Source organism: Rousettus aegyptiacus, unplaced genomic scaffold (assembly GCF_014176215.1).
Source record: "Rousettus aegyptiacus isolate mRouAeg1 unplaced genomic scaffold, mRouAeg1.p scaffold_m13_p_6, whole genome shotgun sequence".
NCBI lineage: Eukaryota > Metazoa > Chordata > Mammalia > Chiroptera > Pteropodidae > Rousettus > Rousettus aegyptiacus.
Genome location: NW_023416309.1, coordinates 21161124 through 21176818, shown reverse-complemented (window position 1 = coordinate 21176818; position 15695 = coordinate 21161124). Strand labels below are relative to the sequence as shown.

The following is a 15695-nucleotide window of genomic DNA, read 5'->3' as shown; positions in this document are numbered from 1 at the left end:
TTCAGGATGAGATCCTTTGTAATGTTATAGAAAATCCATGATCATTCTTTATAGTTATCCCCTTATAGTAGCAACCCTGTTCCCTGAAGCATCCTCATGTGGGTTCCCTCATTCCTTGTAGCCACATGAGGAACAGCAAGCAGATGGGCTAGGAATAAAATATACTTAGTGACATTCTGTGTGTCTTATTACTACAGCAAAGAAACACTTCACATTTACAAAGTATTTGATAATCTAAAAAACTCTCTGCATTCATTATCCTACTTAAACATAATGACTTCAAGATGAAACTGGGACAAGTGAAAGAGGTTAAATGACATTTAAACTTGTATAAGGTTTATAAAAGAGAGTTGAGACTGAAATCCATTTTAGCCGACAACTAACACAATGTCCCTTCTTACAGGCAAAAATTCAAGAACAACAAAAAAATAAAAACAAACAGAAATACTATTTCTAAAGAGTTTATATCTGCAGCTCTCTAAAGCAGATATGAATATAATCTAAATTTTAGGAATTTTTAAGGTTATTCAGATTAAAATTTAAGTATGTACCACCTAGACAGACCCAAATGTAGTGACACTATTTTAGAAAGCTTAGGGCTGACTACACATGCTACACAGATTGCATAAAATTAAAAAATTTGAATAGTCAAATATCTGCCAATTTTTTAGCTTTTGATTAAGTTTAATTCTCTACCTTTTGTAGAACAAGGTTTCACCCACCCTCCCCCCCGCCCCTCCCCCCACCATAATGAAGATGTGAGAATGGGCAAATGTATGTCTTTCATTCCAATGTTGCCTCCCTGCTTAGAGGAGGAAAAAAAAGAACAAAAACCTAGTCTATACTTTCATTAGCATTTTCTTTGAGTAGATACATAAATCACTTTAATAATGGCCTAACAGATCTAGGTAGCCCAATGGGAAGAAGATGGTACTATATATACCAAAGCAAAGGAGTAATATGGGAAAATCACTAAAACATAATGCGGTCAATATTTGTTATTATCTTGACTTGCCCAGCTTATGAAACTCTTTCTTATGTTTGAGGAAACTTCTATTTTTTTCAAGCATCTCTCTCTATAAAACAACTGGAAAATGTAGATACATTCCAAACTCCTTAGCAGCTGAGTGCTATCAATCAGGCAAATTTGCCCTGGAATTTGTATCTGAAGCCAATGTTAAGAAGCAAGGTACAAGTAAACTCAATGTTGGAAAGAGTGCTGAAACATCTTCATATGCTTTCCAGAGGTAGTGATGGTCCTACATTAGAAATGTAACCATGTGATTTATTGTACAAACTGGGATACTCGAGAGTGAAATGAACTATTAACAATTGCCAAGGAAAACCAAGATGCATAGCCATCAATGGTATTGCTTGTAGTGACTGTCCAACAGAACTACTTTTGTAGTTTGATTCTGTATACGGGTTCCTGCATAGCCTCCAAGCATGGGTCTCAGGCCTTGCTGGGGAATCTTGTGTTGCAAAGTTCTTTACTGAAGTCTTTTTTTCTGCTTAAAATCAACTTGTTTTTAGTTAGTATCATTATTGTAACAAGAAAACCTGGTAAGAAAATCTACGATGAACCAGTCTCTATTTAGTACATAAGGGAGAATTATATTTGGTTGCCTAAAGTTCTGTTTGTTATTCAAAACCATTAAAATGAATAAATTATAAAATTTATCCACCACATTTTCTAGTGCCCTAATATTTCAAGATGAACTGTTTCTCTACTATATTTCTCTTCTTCGGCATAAGAAAATACCATTGATGTCTCATTTATCTAAGAAAAGTCATATTTTTGGTTAAAAGATATAATGGTTAAATGAAAAGATTTGTCTTTTTTGCAATCAGCTAGAGTGAGGGGAAAGGACAACTAATTAGCACTCATCCTCTGCTACCATCTTAGTACTTCTAAAGTTAATTCTTTCCTCTTGAAAGTTGGGCCAAGAGCCCTACAATATGCTTTGAAGCCTGTCTGAACAGTACACCAAACATATTGGTAATACTGACTCATATTCAGAGTATTATCAGAGTATTATCACTGTTGTTATTCTGGTTTATTTCTCTGGGATGAAAAGAAAATCTCTCTGCTTTCTCGAGATGCCTTGGTGGGAACACCTTTCAGCTCCCAATTACCCAAACTAAGAAAGAAATAAAAAGTGATATAAATCTAGCATGTGTATGTCCTAATTTGTATAGGAGTTTTAGTTTAGTAGTTCTTAAAATTAATGGGCAAGAGGAACCAAGGGAAACTCCTATCCTATTGTTAAAGAGAAAGATGCCTCTGGCCATATTTAATGAATGTGATTTAGGTACTCTCTCTGTCTCTCCTAAAACCCTTAAGAAAAATTACCTATGATAACTTTCCCATGTGAAAAAAAAAAAATGATGCAGTACAGGAATACACAGGAAATGAGGATAGTTTCTTATCTGTCTAACAAGGCAGTTGCATTTAAACTTTTCCAGGTCCTTTTAGCACAAATACTGTATAACTCTACATTTAATCACTTATCATTAAATTTTATAATTTAAAATGTTTGCAATCTTTGAAATAGTAAAACAAAATTTACTCATGAACATGTACAAAAGAGTTATTAAAAATTCAAATATCTAAAACAACTTTTAGATTCGTTTTTTAGATTCGTTAATTTTGTAAGTTGTTTTTCTATTAATGCTCATAAATAGTACACATCATACTACAGTGTAAATCCACTTTATGTAATAGTAGACTTAAAAATCACATGAAGAGGAACAATAAAACCTTGGTTTTATCTCTAACAGTGCCACACACATTAGCACTGTAGTACTGACCATATCGATCACATAACCTCTAACAACCTGTAGAGTAACATACGGACTGTCAAAAATAAGTAACAATGGGCTTTCTCGTCTTGTTCCCAATATCAGTAAAAATTTTTTCAATATTTCATTATTAAATAGTTGAAGATTTTTTTAAACATCTTCCAAACACCATCCTTATAAAACTTCTAAATGTACTACAGTATATTCTATAGTTTATACTGTTAATCACAGGATTGAAAAATCATTCTCCCTACTCTCCTATCACCCCAAATGTGGCAGTTATTATACTTAAATTAATGACATTTAATCAAGTTATACTACCACAGATCCTTAAATAGGGTACACACTGCATATTTACTAACAGAGCAAGTCTTTTCTATTTATTGTCAATTATTTTAGATAAGCATTTGACTTTAAGTACAATAGAAATACTACATCCCATAATTGTAAACATTCACCAAGAGCTTCCAGAGTACAATGCATAATAGAGGTGGCCCAAGAGTCAGCCAAATGTTCTCCACTTTTTGGCTATTACTGAGATTAAGTTTTAAAGGCAAATTATTATAAGCCTTTGTGCTTCTGTAAGAAAGTAGTTCTGAATATATATTTTTAGCCGAAAACACCTGAAAGTCATTCTAAAGACTATATGAAGCACCATTTTCACTTACCTAAATATAGAATTAATTCAGTAGTACATGTATGATTAATATCAGAAATTATAAATAACTGTGGTCTCAAGTCCTCCTCTTGGAAGAGATTAAGAGGTGGATTGCCTGTTAAAGGGAAATTATTGGTCAAAGAAGTAAGAGGAGGAAGAGCAATGGATACTGGAGTGACTGGAGTAGAGGAGACATGTGGTGTAAGGGAAATAGAAGAAAGGAGATTTGAAACATTCAAGGGAGTACTCAAACTGGAAAGATCTGACAATGCAGGATGAAGGCAAGCAGATAAACTGATGGACACTGATGCTGAAGTATATGCACGACCCAGTGTCCCTGACAAACCTAAAGTGCCATGAGAGGGATTCATGGAAAGAGATGGGCCTTTGAAGGCTAAGGGAGGACTCATGGGCTCAGTTTTGATCATAACAGGAATGGTCGTTACAGCAGGAGTAGATGAAATATGCAGGTCTGAATTACTCAGCTGGGGGTCATGAAAATGGGTAGCTGAGGAACCAGAGCTAACTGGATGTGAAATTGAAGTTGATGTTGCAAGCAGCAAGGGGAGACTGGAAGGCAAAGTAGCAGGAGAAGCAGCTGAGCTGGTCACAGGAGATGACAGGCTTGAGAACATGACCAATCCCTGAGCAGAAGACCCATGTGGGGCGGGAATGGCTGATGCGGCATAGCACTTGTTAGGGCCAAAAGCAGAAGAATATGAGTTGTGATTAGTAAGAGAAGAGAGCAAAGTCAGTCCACTAGTAACAGCAGAGGATAAAGCAGAAGAGTTGATTAAACTGGTATTATCTGATGTTAGAAAGCCTTTTAAAGCAGACAGATGATGATTATTTATACTAAGTGGACAAGCAACATTGGGAGCAGAACCACTGGCAATTACAGGAGTCGGGTGGGACACGCCTTGGGATGCTGGTGTTAAGGTCAAGGGGAAATCTTCAAAAACTGATGACAATGAAGCAGAATTCGGGTTGCTAGTAAAGTAACAGATGTGGCAGAAAAGGGGAGGCTAGCGAAAGGAGCAGAAGTAGAAGCAAATGCTTCACTGGAAGCAGGAGTAGTCCGAGGTGTGGATGTGACCTGAGGGGCTGGGGTAGGAGTGGCAGAAGGACCTGGCAGTGGAACTAAACCAGGAAAAAACTGAAGGAACTGGAGTAGATGCTGTGCTGTGGACAGAGGTGAGAGGTGCAGCCAGCAATGAAGGGGTTCTGATAACTGTTGGATTCGGTGTTGATGTCTGAGGTCTATGAACAGCTGAAGAGACCTGCCCTGGGAACACAGGAAGGATAGTATTCAGCATGTTCAGCCTAGAAATGGTGGAAGTTGCTGATGCTGATGAATAATTTGCTACCTTCACCAGGGATGCAGTAGGCACAGGAGTTGCAACATGTGTTGAAGGATTAGAACTATGAGGAGAAAAGAGTTGACTTGCTGGGGCAGAAAATGTTTGATTTTGTGTATGTTTTCACTGATTGGAAAAGTCTTCATTTTTTGTTCCTACTGGATTAGGAGTATATAGAGGTAGAGGGAGAACACCTGGAGCTATAACACTGGCTAATGGTACCAGACCTGCATTGTTGTAAGCACTTGGTATAATAGTTGCATGTGGCCAGCATGGAGGTATTGGATAAGGAACAGGTTTATATGGATTGTATGTTAAAGGAAGTGGTTTAGATGGTCCAAGAATCCATGCAGCTATTCCTTTGCCTTCATTGGTACATTCTTCACCATCTTTTTTCAAAGGGGTTCCTGGGAATATTCCATTTATGTGACTGGATTTTCCTTTGGAATATGGATTTCCTGGGATTGTTCCACAAGAAGATATCATAGTAAGAGGAGCTTTGCTGCCTCCCTTGAAAGTCTATTCAAGTATTCTCTTGCACCTTTTCTCCTCAGACATATTTATCCTGAATAAATCTTCAATGGGACAAGAATTTTGTGCATCAACAATGTTTGAAGCTAACAGTTCAAGAGCAACTAGTTTGTCTTTACTGAAGGTTAAACAGTTGAGTATACTGACCACTTCTGCTGGGTGAACAACCACCATTTTATGTTGTAATGCTTTCATGGCCTTCAACTGAGGCTCAGCCCAGGAGAAATATCTCAGTAAATCAACTACCTGTTCACTAGAGAAATATCCATGCACGTATTCAATTGCTTTTATTTTGTCCTCTGTCAAAACAGCCTTTCTAATTTCATCCAGCAGTTTCAAAAGACTTTTTGTGCATCCTAACTATTCTCCCGACATGTTTATAACAGTTACACTTTCAATTACAAAATGTTCATCCCAATCAGCTTTATAGCTGAAGAGGAAAAAGACTCCAGGAGCAGGAGAAAGAATGTGAAGAGGTAGACAGTACTTAAAAACTTTGCAATATTTTCTAAAAGTGGAGACTTATAAAACCCATTAGACTGTCCAGCTCTTTTTACATAAAGCTCAGAACACCTCTAGGAAGAGCTCCGCAGAGACCTCTAGGAAGGGTCCTCTCTGAGCTCCGCAGAGAAATCCAGGATTTGGCAGTCAGGGCTAAGCATTTGATCCCCTGCAGTTGAAGGACAGGCGCCTCTGGGAGCCAGTTGTGAAGCCGCTATCCTGGGTGGAGATGCACCGAAGCCTAGGCACTGGCCTCTTCGCCCGCACCAGCACTTCAAAAGTGGCTCTCACTGCTGCGAACCTGGACTCATGATCCAGCTTGCGCTCACCCTCAGCAGTTCCGTCAGGTTCCTGGGTCCCACATCCTCGGCAGCGGAGGCCTGGCAAGCTCTTTGGTACCAACTGCGACAGCTTTCGGGAATGGGCCAGAGGCTGGAGGGCATGGAAGCCAGAAGAAGGGGAACACAATCTTGGGTAGCGGGACTCCGGCACCCCGCAGTGACAGGAGCCCCTCCCGGTTATCCCTACAGCTCCCACCAGCTCCTGTGGGCCTTCGATGAAGCTGAAGATTTTGTGTAGATGCTCTTTATCAGAATAAAAAAAGTTCCCTTTACTCCTAAATTGCTGAATTAAAAAAAAATCATAAAAAGATACTAAATTTTATCAAATATTTTTGTTTCTATTAATTTTCTTTTATTAATGAATTACAATAATTTTTCAAATGCTAAACCAGCTTTGAATTTCTCAGATAAAACCATCTCTTCATGTTGTATTATATTTTTTATATATCATTGATTTTTTATTAGCTAACACACTTTTTATGGATTTTGCATCCATGTGGATATTTTCTTTTTGTTTGCAATTTTCCTTTACTATAATATTATATTCAGGTTTTGCTATCAATGTTATGCTGACTCATAAAATGAGCTGGAAAGGGTTTTTCATATTTTCTATTCTCTAGAAGAGGTTGTGGTAGTCTTAAAAATGTAGAAAAATTCACTCATATAACCAGGTAAGTCTAGCATTATCAAATGGAAAGGTTTGTGGGCTAAATTTCTTCATAGATAAAGGGTTATTCAAAATTTCTATTTCATTTTGTATATCTTACTAACGTCTAATTTTTAAGAAATTTGTCCATTTTACCTAAATTTTCAAATATATTAGCATTAAGGTGCATGCAACAGCCTGCTTATACCTTTTCAATATCTGTAACGTCTGCAGTAATAAACAATTTTCATTTTTTAGATCTTTTATTTATGTATATTTGTCTTACTTTTACTTTTATTAAATCCTTCATTCTATATTAATTGGTTTTAATAATTTGCTGTTTTCTAGAATCTTGAAATAGAAACTGATTTTCAACATTCTTTCCCAATAAATACATTAAGAGCTATAAATTTCCTTCTACACATTGCTCTACCTACCTACCACAGATGTGAAATGTATTTTTATTTTATTCACTCCAAAATATTTTCTTGTGCGAATTGTAATTTCTTCTTTGAACCACAGATAATTTTCTAAATGCGTTGCTTAATTTAAAAATGTTTGGGGTCAAGATGGCAAAGTAGATAAACACTATGCTTGCTTCCTCCCATGACCACATCAAATTACAACTAAATTATAGAAAAATCAACCTAGAGAACCATCTGAAGACTGAGCTGAATGCAATCCTTATAAATAAGGATATAAAGAAGTAGCCACATCAAGACTGGTGGGAAGGCAGAGATGTGAAACAGGCTGGTCCCATACCCATGTGTGGTGGTTGAGAATCAGGAAGAGTGAGGGGGTCCCAGCCCACATGTGGCTCTGTAGCCCACGGCTCCAGTACTGGGAGAAGGAGTTCCTACTCAGCTGGCTGTGAAAACCAGCAAGAATTCTGTCCTATCCTAGTGAGACAGAGGGCTGCTAGAAACCCAGATATCACCTTAAAGGGCCAGCAGAGAGATTCACTTGCTCACAAACACTCACCCTACCTTTTAGCATAAGGACAGTAGCTCAAAAGGCTCCAAAGACAGATGGAGAGAAACTGAATCGTGTGGCTTCAGTCAGGGCAAGGACCATCATGTCTCTATGTTGAGTTCTCCACACACACACCACCTGTGAGCATAGCTGGGCACCAAAACTTGATCTGCATTAACCTGGTGAACACCACTTATCCCACCTTGATGACTCCCTGAGACCCAACTCCACCCAACTTGTGCACTGCCTTTCGCTCTTTCAGCAATTGTTTCTCATGGTGCTATAAATATTCTTTTAAAAATCTCTCCAAGGTCTGCAGGCTAAAGACAAGTAGCTGTTCTCCGTGTGCCGAGTGAACCCAGGCAAGGTCTGGGTGATAGCCAGCATAAGGTCATAGCACAACTTCCCCACAAATCTCTAGGATCAGTGTAGGCAGCTACCAACTGCTAGTAACTTTATAGCTCCTACAATGTGGCCCTGGGCTGGATACAGGCAGTGGCTGACCCTGGCTTGCACCACAGCCCCTCCCAAGAGGCCCTAGAACCAATACACCTGATGGCTGGCTTCAGACCACAAAAGAGGACCAAATTATTAGCTCCACAAACAGCACTTACAAAAAGGGTGGTCTCGGCAGGCTCCAGAACCCTGCTGGGGTGAATCCTGATCAGTGGATTCAGATCCAGCTGTGGCGGTGGCCAGTCCTCATAGCCAGTCAGCCTGAAGGTCAACTCTACCCACTTACATGTCAACAGCAATCAGAGCTCAACTACAACAGGGGTGCACACACGATCCACACAAGGGACACTCCTGGAGCACGTGGCTAAGGTCACCAGGGAGCCTGTGCCACTGGGCTCTGCAAGACACTACATAAAGCCATTCTGCCAAGACAGAGATGTAGCTGATCTATCTAATACATAGAAACAAAGAAAGGCAGCCAAAATGAGGAGACAAAGAATCATGTCTCAAATGAAAAAATAGGAGAAAACTCCTATTCTAAAGGAAGTGAAGGCAAGCAATCTACCAGATACAGAATTCAAAACACTGGTTATAAGGATGCTCAACAGAGAAGAACAAATCGACTCAGCAACATATGTGAAATCAGAGTTCCAAGAGAGTGTAGACAAATTAAGGAGGAAAATAAGTTCATTGATTATATAAGAAACACCTCCAAATTAATGAGCTATATATTCAATTTAAGATCTAAGAACAAAATTCATAACATTAGAAAAAATAAAACATAAGAACAAAATGAAAGATGAAATAAATGACCATACAGAATATAAGTAAAGCCAAAATAGTTGGTTCTTTGAAAAAGGCTAATAACAGTGACAAACCTCTGACAGGTATATCAAAGGAAGAAGAATAGAAGTTTCCAAGAAAAACATTTGGAAATAAATTGCCTACTACAGACTTTAGGTCTTACAAACAAAAAGAAAAAAAGAATATTATTAACAACCTTAAGCAAATAAATTTTAAAAATAAACTCATCTCTAGAGAAGCAACATTTACCAAAGACAAAATAAAAACTTTAATTGTCCTATAGATATTAAAAACAATTGAAATGGGTAATCATCTGCTGTCCCCTGACCTCCCAAAAAACCCCAGACTGTGAGAGCTTTACTGTTAAGTTCTACCATGCTTTCAAGGAACTTTCAATTTCAATCTTAAAAACAACTACCAGAATGAAACAGGAGAATATTTTATAGCTCATCTTTTGAATCTTGCATAAACCTTTAGTCTAAAAGCAAACAAAGTTTAAGAAAAACATTGCAGACCAATCTCACTCAGGAATACAGATACAAAAAAATCTGTAGGAAGTTATCAGCAACTCAAGACCAGCAATATACAAAAGATAATTCATTAGAACTAATTTAGGTTAACCCAAGAAATTCAGAAATGATTCTTACTATAAGATAACTTTATGTCACTCAATACAGTACAAAAGTAGGGGAAAATATTATTATTAATAGAGGCAGTATTCCATATAATTCAGCACTTTTTCAAGATAAAAAGAATCAGGCAAACTGGACTTTGGGTTGTAGACACATAATAGAATATACAGATGTCAAATTATAACGTACACCTAAAATTATAAAATTGTATTAACCAATGTTATCCCAATAAACTTAATAAAAAAATTATTAAAAAAAAGAATCAGACAAAACATAAAGAGAATTTCCTTAACTTGACAAAGAATACAACAAAGACCAACTTTAATGATGACAAACACATAATCACATCTATTTAATACCTGAATGGTAGTCCAAGTAAGGGAGGTAAGACAGAAAAAATAAAAAATTGAAAAGATTAAAAAAGAAATAATTGTCGCTATTTGCAGATAATATATCCTCTATGTTGAAAACTCCAATAATAAAAAATTTGTAAGGTTGTTATATATAAAAGTAAAAATTAAATTTCATTTAATTAACAATTACATCTAGCTATTAGAAAATAAAACTTAAAAAAAAAAGCATTATAAAGTACCTAGGAAAAAATTTAACAAAATATATGCAAGCCTATTATGTATAAAATTATTGAAAGACATTAAAGAGTAGAAGTAAACACAGAAAACAGCACAAACTTGAACAGTAATATCAATAAGAGTAAAAATGTTAGTACCTCTTAAACTGATGTAATTGCAATAAAAACATCAGTAGTAATTATTGTGGAATTTAACCAGGTCATCTGCTGTTAAACTGTGGTATTTTGAGTTCTAGAATGCCACCTTGGTTCAATCTTAACAATATACTTATTTTACACTTATTTCTTAAAAATATATACTAATTTTATAGTCAATCTTAATCATTCCATCATGTGGATCCTCTGTTCATCTGTTTCAACTGTATATTGTTTTAAATAGTTTTTCATCGGGTGTTTTCCTGTATCCATTTAGGCTGAACACTGATCTTCTAATTGGTTTTGATTGTCAGATACTATATGTGAGAAACCTAAGAGATAATCTGAGGTTTTTGAAAATATTATCTTCACTTGGACAGCCATTTGCTTTTAACAGGTAGTTTAAAGCAGAGCACCCAACCCCCAGGCCATGGACCAGTACTGGTCCATGACCTGTTAGGAACTGGGCCACACAGGGGTGAGCAAGCAAAGCTTCATTTGCATTTGCAGCTGCTCCCTGGCACTAGTAGTACCGCTTCAGCTCATAACTAGAAACAACCAAAGTTACCTTTCAAAGGGCAAATGTATAAAAAAACTGTAATATAGCCATATACTAGAATACTTCTCAATAATAAGCAACAAACTACCGATACATGAAATAGTATGGTTGAATCTCGAAGGCATTATGCTAAATAAGTGTCAGCCTCAAAAGGAGATATACTGTAATGATTACATTTATATTATATGATGTCCTGAAAAATGCAAAAATTATCACTGAAGAACACTTTAGTGGTTGGAAGAGATCAGGAGTAGGAAAACTCTTTGACTACAAGGGGGAAACACAGGAAATTTTTGAGAGTGAGGGAATCATTCTGTATCCTAATTGTGGTAGTGGTTACATAAGTCTGTGATTTGTCAAAACTCATAAAACTACATGTAAAAAATAAATTTTACTGTATAAAAATTTTTTAAAAAACACAACACTCTTCAGAAATTGTACTAATAAAAGTAAAGCTATTTACTTTCAAATAAAGGACAGAAAAAAATACACATAGCCTAAAAGAAAATGGCTCCAACTCTTAGATATTTTGGCAAAATATTACAGACGGCTGTCTTACTCCTTACAATTTTCAGTGTATTTCAAAAAAAAAAATCCTAAAATAGGTATTTATGACTCTTATCATCAGGAAATAAATTCCACTTTGAAAAAGTGAGATTAGATACTACTTATAAAATTTCTTTGAGTAGCTGAAACAATTAAAAATAAGGTCATGGAAGAGGAAAAAGAGAAATCAAACGAAGAGGAGGCACTAAAGCCTGTGATAAAGAAGTCTATTCGTATTTTACTTTGCCACTATTTTGAATAACCTTAGAGTATCACTCAGTGTCATAGTATATATTATCTCTTCTCCTTCCTACTATAATTCAGCTCAATTGAAAGGTAATTTAAAAACCTAGTTTAACATTCATCTGCTAGTGAGAACTTTAGTTTTGAGGAAAAGAGTCCAAAAATTTCAGGATTTAGGTGCTCCTGCCTGATATGGGATACCAACTGTATTTTCCCACCAAAGGTAAAGTTGGTGTAACACCCCTGAATGGTGACATTTTCAACAAACATATTATTCCACAGTAAAGGGAACAAATAAAAATTATATTTTAATAGAAGTAATATAATTATTATCTAATCTTTAATGTGTTTTTTCATATATGAACATTCAAAAATGAGGTTTCTTAATTTTAGCTGAGAAGCATAAGAGGTTAATGAGTAAACAGATGCTTGAAAAAATGTAGTAAGCTATATATTCAAATGGTTCTCAAAATACATAAAATATATAAAACAATATACAGAGAAAATTCCACCTCTTTTTCCCACTTTCCTGAATAAACAAAGGGCCCCCCATCTGGAAAACACACATAAAGGTAACTACAGTTACTGGTTTCTTATGCATTGTTGTTGAGTTCCTTTATGTGTCTTGTTAGCAGATACAAACATATGTATTGATTTTCCTCACCTATTTTAAACTTGTTTTACAAAAAAAGTAAAAAACTATACGTAAAACTATATCTTTTTTCACTTAATATGAGACGTTATGTTTAATTATTAAAATGCCAAAATAAGGCTAAATAAAAGTCCTAAAATAAAATGTTATGCACACATTCAGGGATTTAGGTTTCCAAACTATATTAAGTACATGTTAATGATTTATACAACTGTAAATGAGAAACGAGACTTACTGGGAATTAGCTGGGGTTGCTTGCCTATCTTCAGTAAAACATTAACCTTAGTGAGATCCCAAAAGGCCTCTTTAAAGTATGGCAACTCCAAGGTTTAGCTTGCCTATAATTAATAAGCAAGTGAACAAGTTACCATATTTAAATTAAGGACCTTCATTTGCAGCACAGCAACTATTTTTAGGTCGAGTGACTAAAAACAGACAACGGAATAGAGAAAATACATTTCATAAATGGACACCAACATATCAATTCTCAACTTTCTGTGGCATAAAGCAGCAAAAGAAAGTACTAGGAACATTTAAAACCCAGAAACGGTGCCATGCAATTTTTCTTCTGCTTGCAAATTCAATCAGTGGATGAAAATGGAACACATGCTATTCTCTAAACTATAATGAAGCCTGAAATCTGGTCACCTTCCACTTTATTTTATAAAAAAAAATCAAGGAAATTATATTTGTTAATCTGAATCCAAGGTATTTGTCCTAAAATGAGTATATTAAAAACAAATACATAAAGATTTATCAAAAAGAAAATTAAGATCTAAAACCTACTAAGTATCATCCATTTTTAAGCAAAGGAACCCAGAGATTGCTTATGAATGATAACAATGTTAAGAAAACATTAAAATGTTCTCAAAGTACCAAAAAGTCTTGGAATTTTACTGAGTCATATAGCCTAAGCAGGTATCACTAGTCAGCCATGAGATTTCCTAAATGTCAGCTCCTTGGATCATAAGGCCACGGGAGATGTACCAGCTGTTTGAACTTAGACTGGCCCAGAGTTTACGACGTGACTAATGAGAAGCTTTATATAATCCATAGGTATGATACATTTCTACGAATAGTTCCCTGGGTCAAGATAGCTTAAACTTTAATCCTATATTTGCCAACCACAAGCTGTAGATTCAAAGGCAAGTTGCATACCTCATAAGCTTAATTTACCTCATTTACAAAATGTAAATGATAAGGACATTTTAAAGATTGAATTAGATAATACCCACAAAGGTGATTTACAAAATGCTTTGCATAAAGCAAAAAGTTATTGATAATGGTTTTGTGTTTTCATATACTATATGTCAATAATGTTCAAGATGCTCTAGTACTTGGGGAAAGGGAAATAAAAATATTAATAACATCAATTCATGTCCTCAAAGTGCTTAAAGAAGGGAAGGCAGGCATATACAGAAATAACTGTAACTCAAGTATTCATGTAAATGTGGATTTTTTTTTTATGGTGACAATGATTAACGAAATCCAGTAAGTTTCAGCTGTACACTTTAACAGTAAGGCATATATATATATATATATATATATATATATATATATATATATATATTTACACTGTGTGTTCAGCTCCCATAGTTAGATTTCTGTCTGTCACCACATATTTGACCTCCATTACCCTGTCTACCGCCCCCCTCCTGAATGCCGAATTTTTAAATAAAAACTGTTATACTTACAAAAAGGATTATCTGATTGCAACCAACAGAATTCTTGAAACGAAGGAGTTGTATGAGTTACTCTGGATTTGTAGAAATTTAATAAGCAGAAATAGATGAAAAGCCTTTGTAGGTGAGGAAAAAGCATCAACAAAAGAATAGATGTATAAAAATACATAGTATTTTCTGGAAGTGCTAATCATACCCAGTTAAGTATGGACAGAATATATAGCATTGTGGGAGGTACAGAGGAAGGATAATAAATTCTATAATGCCCTAAATTCACTAAAAGAATAATTCAGATTTCAGGCAATAAGAATTGATGGTAGGTAAATAAAGATATTTAACATTGTAAGGTTTTTAAAAAACTCTTCACATTTTGCTCTGAAAAAGTAAAAAAAAGCAATCAGCTTATAATTAAAAAGTACTTATTATTTCTATATCATAAGCATGCTACAATGTTATAAAAAATTTCTACCCATAAAATTATGCAGAAAAAATAAAAAGATTTTTTTTATTTAAAAAGAGTTCTCCATTTGTTTCAATGGAATTTCATAAATGAACACTTAATATTTTCTGTCATATTGAAAAGTACATACTAAATGCTTCCTTATGTTTCTTTTTTATATGTTTTAAGGCCTTATTATCTAATCTGATCAACTGACTTGAAAATCATTCTACCATTTTATTTATGATTAATAAATATGCCAATAATGGTTAAAAACAACTTTTTTTATTTTTCAAAATTAAGTAAGTTTTACATGAGTAAATGCATTTAAAAACTCATAACCAATTATAATCCACATGTGAGTAAGTCCAATATATGGATTAAGTTAGTACAACACTAATTCTGGGGTCCGCAATTCCTGGAAAGTATTAATTTCACTTACTTATAAATCATAATGTTAAAAAATGATAACTGTATATAGACTCTTATATTGAGAGCTCTTGCTGAATGAGGGCAAAATTGAGCTAAATTTATGGCGATCTGGGGAAAACAGGAACAGAACAGAAGAGACAGTCTGCTCAAAGTCAGAAGACAGCAAGAGAGTCATCCCTGAGAAAGCTGAAACCACAAAGGACTAACTAACTGTAGCTTGAGATAGAGTAAATCTACCCCACACTCTTTTCACTTTGTGTCTCTCCAAAAAAAGCTGGGTTGGTATGGAGCAGATACAAATGCAACTTTAAAAAATTTCTTGAGAGTTAACAACAAACCAGCCCTTGTATGGATTGATTTAAATCAACTTAGTGACACAAAAACTTCAAGCTTTGAATTTAAAGTGGTCTAAGACCATCATGATGGTGCCATCCCAGATACACGTCAGGCTAAAAAAGCGAATCCTCTGAGAGAAATCTACATTCACTTTAGGCCTCAAAATTGTCTCACAAAACTCCTCAATCATCTCAGCCTGAAGAAGGTGTATGTGTGGGTGAGGGGGAGTAAAAAATTAACTAAACAAAAGAAAACAAGGCAACACAAACAACCACCAGCAGAGAGAGCAAACAGGACAAACTTCACAAATTAGAACGAACAGATGCAGATTAATACAGAATAATTTATAAATATTATATGTTTAAAAAAATAACTGTGAAG

The 15695-nt window shown here is 35.2% G+C and overlaps 2 protein-coding genes across 8 annotated transcripts in view; both read right to left on the bottom strand.

The window, feature by feature from the left end:
- JMJD1C (jumonji domain containing 1C) overlaps positions 1-15695 on the bottom strand; it is a 291466-nt gene that overhangs the window by 133476 nt on the left and 142295 nt on the right. The window lies entirely within an intron of this gene.
- Positions 758-6345, bottom strand: LOC107517956 (proline and serine-rich protein 1-like). Its single transcript, XM_036223858.1, is given in 4 exon segments — positions 758-4457; positions 4460-4613; positions 4615-5683; positions 5685-6345. Coding segments are annotated over 4 exon segments (2238 nt in total). The 5' UTR covers positions 5705-6345; the 3' UTR covers positions 758-3462.